This window comes from Mustelus asterias, chromosome 26 (genome assembly GCF_964213995.1).
Source record: "Mustelus asterias chromosome 26, sMusAst1.hap1.1, whole genome shotgun sequence".
Taxonomy (NCBI): domain Eukaryota; kingdom Metazoa; phylum Chordata; class Chondrichthyes; order Carcharhiniformes; family Triakidae; genus Mustelus; species Mustelus asterias.
The window spans coordinates 23,564,632-23,577,484 of record NC_135826.1 but is presented as its reverse complement, the minus strand read 5'-3'; the positions used below and the strand labels follow the sequence as shown (position 1 = coordinate 23,577,484).

Genomic DNA, 12,853 nt, shown 5'->3' with positions numbered 1-12,853 from the left:
TCTGGGTAGAATCCCAGCATTTTGAAACCCTAATGACAACAAATGAAGAGGAAGAGGAAAAGCAAAAGCAGTGGAAAAAAAATGAGCTGTGATCCAAACTGATACACAACCAGAAATCCCACATGCTATAATGTCTGTAGATCCTGAATCTGCCTCATGAGCTATCTTTGGACTCATGGAAAACAATCTTGCTCGCCAATGAAGGGGTAGCCAACAGCAATGTCAGTTTCCATTATTAATGTAACAGGTAATTATATCCTGCCAATTTAAGTAGTGTTGTGCCTCCATTGATAGCAAAATTAAAACCTGACTGGTTTACATGTGAAGTTTCCATTACAAATTCCAAGAGAGTTGCAGGTGAATACTTTTAATAGATTAATGACTATTACAGTTCTAAGTGATAGCCACTCTACCAAATGCTGGAAACACTCAGCAGTTCGGGCAGCATCAGTGGAGTTTCAGGTCAATGATAAGTTGCCTGTTTCACACACATGTAGTAAAATTCCTGAATTTAACTTTTAAATTCTTTTAAAGTCTTTTTAAAAATCCTGTATTTTAACATTTTACTTGGTATAATTGTTGATTTTAAAAGTGTAGGATGGATGCCATCCTCCTATAGTGACTATGGGTGATGAACCTGTTTTTTTTAGCTGTCATAGTTACTTTTTAAAAGTTTTGTGATGTCGCAACATAAAATAAATTGGATCAGGCTACAGCACACTTAACATGGATGGCTGGATCACCTGAACATAATGATGTAATCATAGTGATTGGTGAAACACTATTTTAACATGGAAAGCTGTTCCTGAATTGGTGGTATAGTTTAACTCGTGCCACCCCAAAACAATTTCTGGCTAAAACTGGAGAAGTGCCCTGATATTGAATGAAGAACAAGTATAGAAGATTTCTGCACGCTTTCTCCCTCGAGTGTTGGCAGCATTCCCATTCATTCATCCATAACTGGTGGCCTTGCCTCCAGCTGCCTAAGCTGTATTAATATTTTCCGTAAGAAGTCTCACAACACCAGGTTAAAGTCCAACAGGTTTATTTGGTAGCAAATACCATAAGCTTGGTATTTGCTACCAAATAAACCTGTTGGACTTTAACCTGGTGTTGTGAGACTTCTTACTGTGCTTACCCCAGTCCAACGCCGGCATCTCCACATCATTAATATTTCCCCCCATTCTTTAAGACTTTAAAAAGCCTACTGGTTTGACTAAGCTCTGTCACATCCTTAATTGTGATCCAGTGGCAACTTTTCTTTTGGTTGCTTGCTCATCTTTGCCTGAAGAGCTTTGGTGTTGTTTGGCTGTTGAGAACAAACTGAGGCCGCCCCACTTGCCAGCAAACATGTAATTGTATGTGTGTGAGAGAGAGAGAGTAAATAAGTGTTGAGTGAGGACGGGGTGATGTAGCTTTGCAGTCCTCTCCTGGTGGGGGCACCTGAGGCTGCACGGTGACTTGCAAGAGGAGCTGGTATGGGGTACCTGAAGCTGCTCAGTGATGGTATCTGAGACTGTAGGAGGAGCTCCTGAGAGGAGTACCTGAGGCTGCACAGTGACTTGCAAGAGGAGCTACGGGGGGAGGGGGGGGCGGCGGTACCTGAGGCTTCTCGGGGGTTTGCAAGAGGACCACCTGGGGTGGGTGTATCTGAGGCTGCAAGAGGGGGTGGGGGGGTATCTGAGGCTGCAAGAGGGGGTGGGGGGAGATCTGAGGTTGCCAGGGGAGCTGCTGCTGGTCAGCAGCTGAGGTTTCATTCACTGATTTGGAGGATGCGCAGAGCCTCTGGATCCGGGGCATTGTGGGGTGGGGGGCTGCGGCTATAAATAGCAGCCGGTGTCGCCGCGCTCCCATTTCCAGCCCGGAGTTTGGAGGTGGTGTATGTTGGAGCCATTTTATTGAAAGTGAGTGAGTGAGCAATGTGCGACATCAATACCGCAGTGAATGGTTTCTGTTTTGTTGATGCTGGGGGGGGGGGGGGTGTGAACAAGCCCTGCTTGGTGATCAGAGCCGCTTGTCAAAACGGAGCGGCGGCGGCTGCCTTTGAACCGAGGGAGGGGGTGGGGCAAGAAAAATAGAAGCCGTCCTTTTAAATAGAAACGGGTGGGCCGGAGATTGCTAATAAGCATCTGGAAATCGGGCGGTATTTTGATTAAATAAGCCGGCAGCCGGTCCTCGATTCGGAAATAATTGATTCAATGCGAAATGGGGAGAGAAAAGAGATGTCGGTGGACTAACTGTAAAGGCATGAAATGAATCCCGTTGGGAATGAGTTGTTTTTGTGTTGGGGCCGGTGGTGGGGTTTATTTTGGGGTGCGGGAGTTGAGGAGAGTCGGGTGTTGTGAGGGGCTCTGGGGGTGGTGGTCTCTAAAATGGCGACGGCGCCACAAAGCCTGGCCGGGCACCGAGATGGCCACTGCCTCGGGACCCGGATCCTGCCGCACTGCGGCACTCAGTCTGCCTGCCAGCAGAGAGAAAAAGCCGGCCGGCCCAGAGCTGGGGAAAGTGGGGGTCTTTACGCAGCAAACCATTCCCTGAATCACCCAACTGCTGTGGCTTGCAAGTCCTCTCCCATCGAATAAAACCTCCCCCTCCTCTCTCCCTTTCCTCCTGCAAAATATTCAATCTTCTTTCCCTTCCAACCTCCCTATCCCCATGCAATAAATACTTAATCCTCCTTTGCTTCCTACCTCCCTATCCCCCTGCAAAAAATTCTTCTCTTCCCCATCCCCTTGCAAAAACACTCAATTCTCCTTCTTTTCCTCCCTATTCCCCTACAAAACACTCAATCCTCCTCTTCCAATCTCCCTATCCCTGCAAAAAAAAATTTTCCCCCTATCCCTCTACAAAAAATTATTCTCTTCGTCCCTCCCTAGCACCCTACAAAAACACTAAATTCTCCTCCCTATTCCTAGCAAAAACACTCAATTCTCCTTCTCTTCCTTCCTCTCCCAAACAGGTAAAGCAAAATGTCTGACGAAGGAAAGCTTTTTGTCGGTGGTCTTAACTTTGACACTAATGAACAGTCCCTGGAATCCGTCTTCTCCAAATATGGACAGATCTCTGAAGGTTGGTATCTGGTGTGGCATCTAAATATAATCCACCAGTGCTTATGCAGTGACCAATTTCAGGACAGCACAGAGCAGCTTGCATTATGAACGAGTTATTTTTGAAATGGGTATTTTCTTTACATTACCCACATCTTCAGTTTATAATTGAGCATTCGATTGTTTTTACTGTTGAATGCACATTGCCCTCACAATATCAGCCCAGATTTTCAGGTCCCCGGATAGCGGTAGCCTGGAAGATGCGCTGGGACACCCCCTGAAGCAAAGCTGCACGGAATTGCCCAGGAAGTTTTGACTTCTATTGGACAATTACCCTGTATCTGGAACCTTCCGAAACTCCGATTTAAAATCCGAGAATTTGAGTGATATTTCCTCAGGAAAAATTAGAGAGATTAAAACCAGTTCTAACTCCAAGGTAATTATGCTATTGACCTCCCCTAACTATCCCACTGACTATCTCCAGACCCCACTACCCTGACTGACCCTTTTTTTATTTTTATTTATCGCGTGTAGGCTTACACTAACACTGCAATGAAGTTATTGTGAAAATCCCCTAGTTGCCACTCTTCAGCGCCTGTTCAGTTGAGGGAGAATTTAGCATGGCCAATGCACCTAACCAGCACGTCTTTCAGACTGTGGGAGGAAACCAGAAGAAACCCACGCAGACATGGGGAGAAAGTGCAGACTCCGCACAGGCAGTGACCCAAGCTGGGAATCGAACCCGGGTCCCTGGCGCTGAGGTAGCAGTGCTAACCACCGTGCCGCCCAATCCCTTCACCTCTGACCAACTGACTTCCACCACTCCTATCCCATCCGCTTAACTTATACACTTTGGCTGAGATGTTTACACTTAAACAATATGTGGTAGCTAGTACTGTAAAAGGGGTGCATGGCTTCACTTCCAAACCCCCCCCCACTGACATTTCAGGAACAGCTGCGCTCTACATTTCTCAGCAGGTCTAGGTCGGATGTCTGGGTGAGAAATATGGTGCTCCAGTCTAAGATGAGCAAATAGGAGCAGAGTGGCAATCCAATGGTGATTTGCCATTTAGTGAAAAATTTGGTGCATCGGTTCCTTATGATTTCACATTTTTAAACAGGTTGGAAGTCTTTTTCATACTATATGGACGCTCAGACAGATAATATGAATAGTAATGGAGGAGGGCAGCAGTAAATGGAAGAGGATACAATAAATTTTAGTAAGATGAGGCTTGTATGGAGCATAAATATCAGCAGCATGGACCGTTTGGGCCCAATGGTCTGCTTCTGTGCTGTGGATTCGAAAATAGTCTGGAAACAATTTTTGTTAGCTGTTTCAGTCGTGAGGTGGCATTTCGTAACTTGAACCGTTTTTCCCTTATCTGCTTTAGTTATTGTAATTAAGGACCGAGAGACGCAGAGGTCGAGGGGGTTTGGTTTTGTCACCTTTGAAAATCCTGATGATGCAAAGGATGCCATGTTAGCTATGAATGGAAAGGTACATTTTAAATACCCATCAATTCTGCAACCTTTACAGTTTAGGTGTCATAAGTGGTATCTGTTGCCTCTGGATGATAAGGTTCATGCCATCCCCCTCACACCATTCCAGAGATTTGAACACATCATTCGGGATGACTCTTCAGTACCGTACTCAGAGTAATGTCAAAGATGTTCTCCATTGGATAAGACATTAATTGTGGTCTTATCTGTCCTCGTAGGTGAATTTAAAAGATCCAGTGGCACAATTTGAAGAGTACGGGAGTTCATGTGTCCCAGTTAATACCAATATTACTAAGAAACAAAAATCCCTCCATGGCCATTCCATCAGTTTTTTTGGCAGCTGTCTTGGGCTGAACCAGACTTTGCCATCTCAGTGCCCCATTTGATGCTGAGCTTCCAACTCCAGACTTTCTACTTGCTCGTCTGTAATATCATCTCTACTTGTCCTCAGCTTACCTAATGAAACCTTTTCCAGACTCTTACCTGCTGTTTTGATTCCAGACCCTGGTTTACCAGTGTTCTTGGCCAAGAGTTCATTTTTCCTTATTGACCATGCCTTATTCACCTGTTTTATCTCTTCCTTTGGATTGGTGTCGAGTTTTGTCATCTTGAAATCCTGTTAAAGTTTGGATTTCTGTTATAGTATTGCACAAATGCAGGTTGTTAATGGTGGAATGATTGCAGGTCAGCTGTCCTGTTTCCCTACATTATAATTATTGCAATTTTAAAATATCAAGACCAGTCATGATTGGTGAAATAACCTCTAGGTGCTGAGTGGCTGCCTTGTGTTTCTGTGTAAAGCATATCAGAATGTAGTGATTATGAAAAGAGGAATATAAATGCAGGTTATTTTATATTTATAAATGAAACTATTGACAACTAACAATTATGTTATAACGTTCCTCTGATTCCAGTCTATTGATGGGCGTCAGATTAGGGTGGATCAAGCCGGAAAATCCTCCGGAGACCGATCCCGAGGCTACAGGGGTGGAAATGCAAGCAGTCGTGGATTTTTCCGTGGGGGGTCTGGACGTAGAGCTCGTGGGTTTTCCAGAGGTATGTAACATTGCCGATATAATGTAAAATAATTTTGTCCACTGACACAATGGTGGTTAGAAGGACTGATTTAGTGGGCCTTTGGTCTCTTCATTTTGAAGCAATTTTAGTATTCAGTGTTTAGCAGCACTAGAAGAACTTTTTATGAAATTTCTTTACGTGGATTGTCTATTTGATTGTATTCACAACGTTATTTGGATTCTTACACAGGTGGAGGTGACAGAGGGTATATTGCACGCTATGATTCAAGAAGTGGTTACTCGGGATCAAGAGACTACTATAACCGAGATAGGTAGAGATGTTTCTTTATTATTTGGTTTAATTTTATTATATGCAGTTTATGTTTGGATACACATTGTTATAATTGACTGTTTGCTCTGAAATGATCTGCCAAACACTACAGGGGTTTTGTTTGTCCCTAGGAGTCAAGGGAGCTATGGCGGCGGTGGTTCCTATAGGGACAGTTATGATAGTTAAGGTAGGTGCCGTTAAAAATGGAAATTAAGCAAAAAATGGTTGGGCTGGGGTCACAACTCTAATCTTCCGAAAAGATATAGTTATCTTAGTAATGGATTTCTGAAAAATTACATAATGTGAGCAGTGTATCTGCATGTCAACATTGTCCATGTGGATTTGAGTAACCATAACCTGAATACTGAAAGCTCAGTACAATAATATTTATTCTTCCTGTAGTACCAGTCAACAGTGCATCTCTGGGGGCGGAAAGTTCTACTGATGGTAGGTTCTGGCCTTACAGTTCTGTTGGGTCCAGGCGGAAAGAACAGGTTCTTGGTCTGTGCAACACCACGGTGCTTGATCCCTGCCACTAGGCTCTATAAATTAACTAGAATGGTGCAATATTGAGAAATGGATTACAAATCTTTGAAGTTAATTGTATAGTACCATAGTTTCATGCATTCTTTTGCATTGAAATCTTGGGCGAGTATAGTTTTTAGTTCTTATTCTGCATGCCAGACTTTTCACCCACTATTTAGAGAGGTGAACAGGTTTGTTCTCTCCTAAATAAATCCATTTATCTGTATTTACTATCTTGAAACAAAACCAAAAAAAGTGTATTCTAAATTTCTAAAACATTGAGCGTATCTTAAAAGTTCAGACCTGGATTTTATATATGACAATCTCAAGCCCAGTTCCCTGCTGTCTTCCCATAATATATTCATTGCATCTACATTGAAGGAAATGCAAAAGCAATAATTTTCAATGTTACATGATGCATCAGGCCTCAGTAGCTCTAAACCATGATCCAAGTCAGTCCATACCACTGATCTAGCAATAGGAAGAGGAAGCTATGATTACTGTTGCAGTCTTTTTACATTGTACCTGCTTCTTGTTCTCAGCTACACACAACGAATAAATAAATCTTCCTGACTCAAGATCGTCCTTCCTATGGCTGTATTTATAAAGATTTTCGGAGCTTCGTGGAATCGTATTGTGTACTTGTATTCTCACTGACTTGTAGTAATTCAGTTTGGCCTTGTTAATCACAGCCTGACAGCTTCTGACATGAGGATGCACACTGTGTTGGCTCAGTAATTTTGGAATTAAACAATCAAATAATAAGCATTCTCAGGCAGTTGACAGAGCCCTTAATATTTTTTAGTAATGTTTTGAGGTTTTCTTTTGACTTTAGATCTGCTTTTTTTTGTCTTAACATTGCTCAAATGCTTCCCATAAAGTCTAGCTATTTCTGAATTGAAGTTGTGGGGTTGACTGGAATTATAGTAAAACAAACATGTAAAAGGGGTTAATAGTGTGTTCTCAATCTATTTTTATGCTAAGCAAACTGATGTTTTATAGAAGCTGAACAAGCTGTGGTCTTTATTTTAAAATAAAGGCTTTCATAGCCACGTATTCTTGTAAAAATTGTCATCTGAAACGTTCCTTTAGTGTAGCAAGGTAGGGAAGCAACACGGGAACAGAAGATATTCTCTGCCTCACAAACCGCCTTGATACTGCTGAAGATAAAAGGCTTCATTTTTAACTTGTAATTGGACATTTGTGCATCTTTCAGTGGTTCCAAGAGCTCTGTACACTGTAAATAACTAGTTAATCATGTTCCAAATTCTTCAAAATTTACAAATGAAGTCCTGAGCAATGTATCTTTATAAGCTGACATGTATTGGATGAGAAATATTTGGAAATGGCTTTCTTTGTGTTGTATGTTCAAGTGGTTTAGAGTTGACCTTTTTGTACTGAAACAGGCTTCACGAAGCCTCATTAAACTAAATACCTGACTCATCACCCTGATCTTCCTGTAGTTGGATTCTTGTGGGATGGGATATAGTAGAAAGGATACAGGTAGGGATTAATTCTGTAATGGTAAAATTAGTTGGAAGAAGATAATTTGAATAAAGCTAATTGGGGGATATTAGGAACTGACTCTACCCACCAATGAAGTTTTGTATTGCTATTCGATTGTAGATTTATAGCCACTGCAGTTGATGCCCCACTTACCTTGACAGCTAAGTGATGTGAACAAATTGCCAGCTTAGTATCAAGCAACTTGTGGCAAAAGTTTTTCCAGATGCATCCTATTGTCATGATTTTTGTAGTACACTATATAAAAGTACTGTCAAAAATATTAATTAATCTAAACTGAAATCTCAACTGTCCCTTTGCAACAGTTGTAGGAACTCTAGTAATAGTATTGTACTTGTTTTCCCATGTAACTGGCATGTCTGAAGTCATTGCCAGCTATGGTGTTTATCTGAAGTTACTCCTTAGGTTGAACTTTGAATCTGTCCTCCTTGGCTTTTTACCTTGGATCAGCCATTTTCCATGCATATAAATATTTTAAAGTTTATATTGCTAATTATCACTTCGGCAAGTTTTGAAGTGGAGATTTTCTGTCCTGCCAGATTCGTTTGAAAATAATTATTTTTAGTGCCAGGTATCCAAAGGCTATCTGTTTCTGTTTGAAACTTTATTATAAATAAATCCTTTCTCCCTGTTTCTCTAAAACTATAATAACTTTGACAACACATGGAGTAATTGATAGCAAAATGGAAAAATTCTGTTCCAAAAACTTGCTGCTGTGTAGGTGGAGTGGTAAATTTAGTACTAGCAACTGGATGGTCTGTAGCAGCTGTTCGGATTTCAATTATCAGGAACATCAGGATAAAGGTTACCAACAGTTCAAAAATCTGTCTTACTGTAATTTAAAAAAAACAAAAATAATTGGACACAGCTAAATTTGGTGCGAATGTCTGTTCAGAAAGGTGTTCAAGTCCATTAAAGATTTTTATAACGCTTCACAACTTCTAAGGATCTTTGCTAACATTTGGAAAGAAATGGCCATGGAGAACGAAGTGCTGTGCCTTCTTCAATGAAACCTGAGATGAAAACAGCACATGGCTAAGTGCATATGTGGATATAGTCCTAGATTTGAGGTAACTCCTTTTACTCTCATAGGCAGTTTGCGTTGACTGTTCATTCAAAAAGCTTCTGAAATAATATGCTTGTGAAATTTCATTTATTTTATTGGGTTAGTTCTCTAGCAGAATCCAACTCTTAAGATTGAACACCACACCAAACCTTACTATAAAGTTTCATCCCTTGATCTTCTATTCATTCAGTTGTTTGCTGTATTCTACTCCATTGACCTATAACAAAGTGAGCACTCTAAAATATTACCCCCTTGAAAAAAGGAAATTGGATCTTGTACTGTTAGTGGCACAATTTGTTCCCTTAACTAGGATTTGCCTTGTTAGTGACTCTTTTCTGAATATCGTAAAACTTTTATTATGTTAGTGTAATCAAATTCTTAAGCCTGAAAAGTTTATATTTTGCTAAATTACTTAATGTTCAAACATAACTCATAATCTCTTTTCATATTACAGAATGAAGCAGTGATGACTGCATGAGTGAATAATGACGTTGATTACCCATTGACACTGAAGGCAGAGGGAGGCATGTGTGGTAGGTTTGACTTTACATTTGCAGTAGACTGCTGAATATGTAGTCGCGTAGATTAGTAGACTTCATGTAAATATTTTTGGCTCCTACACTGCCCATCTATATTTCCATTAACCTAAAACTAATACAGATGATCACTTATTTAAATGAACTACTTAGTATTTTTCAGATTTTTTAAATAGAAAATTGTCTTGACCCGTTGAGTAAGGTGAATAAAAATAGCAGCTGCAAGGCACCAAAGAAAAACTGTTCCAGAGGCATTCTGTTTAGTACACCAGAAACTGGCGTGTAATATGTGCTGGTATTCATATTTGAACACAAGAATTAGGCTGTTTTCCTATTGTAATTAACTATGTTGTAATTTTAGGGATATGTTAAATAACTGAGACAAACTGCCTATGGGCGAGTCAGAGGTCATGGGGACAGGCAAGAAAGTGGCATTGAGACTCTCATCAAATTGGCCATGATCTTATTCAATGGCAGAACAGGCTCGAGGAACTGTAACGCTTACTGCTGCTCCCATTTATTGTGTTCTTTGGTGAATGACAACCAACTATTTGCAAGCGGACTATTGTAGCTAAGCTTGATGTTTTTCTTCATCTATTGTTTACAGACACGCAGTTCCAGCATGAAACATTGTTTCGTAACCAAAATTGTATTGTGGCTATTTATTGTAATCCAGATATATTAAGGCCAGTGCTGACAATCCATTTGCACTTATCTGAGCTTTCCAATTTGTATTGTTTAGTATCATAAGCTCACTGAATCACTGGTGGCTTGAGTAAGAAAACGTTCAAGGGATGGACCTACCATCCCATGGTTAACTAAAAGGTTAAAAATAGTATCAAATTTAAATAAAAAGAATATAATTGTGCAAAGATAGGTTGCGGGTCTGAAGATTGGACATAATAGAAGGAACAACAAACGCTGATTAAAAGATTAATAAGGACTGAGTGTGAGAAAGCTAGCCAGAAATGTAAAAACAGATGGAAAATGTTAATATTTTAAAAAGACTTAAACAAAGTGAGTGCTGGTCCTTTAGAAAGTAAGTCTGGAGAATTGATAGATTGGCAGACAAACTGAACAGGTATTTCATCAGTGTTCACTGTGGAGGATACATGTTACATCTCAGAAACAGCTATAAAACCAGGAAATGGAAGGGAGGAAGTAACTCAGGAAAATTACAATCGCCAGAGAAGTGGTACTGCATTAATTGTTGGAGCTCTGGACTGGTGCCCTGGCCCTGATGGACTTCATTCTAGGGTCTTAAAAGAAGTATCTAGTGAGATAGTTGATGCATTGGTTTCAAATTTTCCAAAACTCCCTTGATTTGGGGAAGATCCTATTAGATTACAAGATTATTCAGAGAGGGAGAGGAACAGAAAACGGGACACTACAGGTCAGTTAGCCTAACATCTATCGTAGGAAACAATTTAGAAGCTATTATTAATTAAGTTATAGCAGGGCACTTAAATATGATCAAGATAATCAGGCAGAGTCAGCATGATTTGGTGAAAGGGAAATCATGTTTAACCAGCTTACTGGAGCTTTAAAGGAAGTAACCTGTGCAGTGGATAAAGGTGAACCAGTGGATGTGCTGCCCTTAGATTTCCAGAGGCATTTGATAAAGTGCCACATCAAATGTTATTATGGAATGTAAAAGCTCATGTTATAGGGGGTAACATATTGGTGTGGATACAAGATTGGCTGGCTAACTGGAAGCAGAAAGTAGGCATAAACGTGTCTTTTTCAGGTTGGGAAAATGTAAAAATGGTGTGCCATGGATCAGCACTGGGACCTCAACTGTTTACATTCGTATAAATTACGAATCAAGGTATGGTTGGCAAATTTGCTGATGACTCGCAGGTTGAAAGTAAGTTGTGAGGAGGACATAAGGAAGCTACAAAAAGATATAGATAAGATCTGACAAATGGAGTATAATGTGAGAAAATGTGAAACTGACAGAAGAATGAAAAAAGCTTATGATCTAAACGAGAGATTGCAGAGCTCTGAGGTGCAGAGGGATTTGGGTGACCTAGTGCTTGTGAATCTCAAAATGCTAGTATGCAGGTATGCCAAGTAATTAGGACATTTATCTTTTATTGCGAGGAGAATTGAATGCAAAAGTAAGGATGCTATGCTTCAGTTGTACAGGAAACTCGTGACACCACATTTGGAGCACTACATTGTTGGTCACATTATAAGGAAAGATGTAAATGCATTGGACATAGTTCAGAGGTGGTTTAACAGAATAATCCATCCATTCCAGGAATTAGTCTATCAGGAAAAGTCAGACAAGCTAGGCTTGTATCCACCCCACAGTTTAGAAGTGTAAGGTGACTTGATTGAAACAAATAAGATTGAGGGGTCTTAACAGGGTGGATGCGGAGAAGATGTTTAACAAACAAAGAACAATACAGCACAGGAACAGGCCCTTCGGCCCTCCAAGCCCGCGCCGCTCCCCGGTCCAAGATTGAATCCAGGATCCCCGCCCAATTTTCCAGCCTATCTACATACCAATATCCTATCCACCGAGCTGTCCCTCACAGCTACGATGCTTTGTTCATCACAACCTATTAACTCACCCCCACCCCCCCATTCCAGACCATGTGATCTCCAGGGAGAGGCGAAAACCCCAGGGCCAATATGGGGAAAAAAAATCTGGGAAATTCCTCTCCGACCCCCTGAGGCGATCGAAACGAGTCCAGGAGATCACACTGGCCCTGATCGGAAAATGCTTCCCAACCCTATTCATTTCCACTTCCACGAACACCATCTGAATTCCCTGCCCCCGAGACAGGTTCCCAACTATCCGCAGTCTCGCTCTGTACTGGCACCAGCAAGATGATCATAGAATGAAGCCTTGAAACGAGAAACAAGGAACAATTAGCCCGCGCCGCTCCCTGGTCCAAACTAGACCACTCTTTTGTATCCCTCCATTCCCATTCCGTTCATATAGCTGTCTAGATAAGTCTTAAACGTTCCCAGTGTGTCCGCCTCCACCACCTTGCCCGGCAACACATTCCAGGCCCCCACGACCCTCTGTGTAAAATATGTCCTTCTGATATCTGTGTTAAACCTCCCCCCCTTCACCTTGAACCTATGACCCCTCGTGAACGTCACCACCGACCCGGGGAAAAGCTTCCCACCGTTCACCCTATCTATGCCTTTCATAATTTTATACACCTCTATTAAGTCTCCCCTCATCCTCCGTCTTTCCAAGGAGAACAACCCCAGTTTCCCCAATCTCTCCTCATAACCAAGCCCCTCCATACCAGGCAACATCCTGGTAAACCTCCTCTGTACTCTCTCCA

General features: G+C 41.4%; 1 protein-coding gene across 20 annotated transcripts in view; it reads left to right on the top strand.

The window, feature by feature from the left end:
• Positions 1-12,853, top strand: part of LOC144479517 (cold-inducible RNA-binding protein-like) — a 31,398-nt gene that overhangs the window by 6,130 nt on the left and 12,415 nt on the right. For 3 of the 20 annotated variants that reach the window (XM_078198284.1, XM_078198282.1, XM_078198285.1), the window contains 6 exons: positions 2,960-3,069; positions 4,439-4,545; positions 5,462-5,603; positions 5,814-5,895; positions 6,029-6,081; positions 9,464-9,542. In XM_078198284.1, the coding sequence (XP_078054410.1) occupies positions 2,970-3,069; positions 4,439-4,545; positions 5,462-5,603; positions 5,814-5,895; positions 6,029-6,080 (483 nt within the window). In that variant the 5' untranslated portion in view covers positions 2,960-2,969 and the 3' untranslated portion in view covers position 6,081; positions 9,464-9,542. Of the gene's footprint in view, positions 1-1,808; positions 1,909-2,956; positions 3,070-4,438; positions 4,546-5,461; positions 5,604-5,813; positions 5,896-6,025; positions 6,082-6,961; positions 9,543-12,853 lie in introns of those variants that run through there. The other 17 variants (XM_078198292.1, XM_078198290.1, XM_078198293.1 and 14 more) reach the window with 15 other exon arrangements.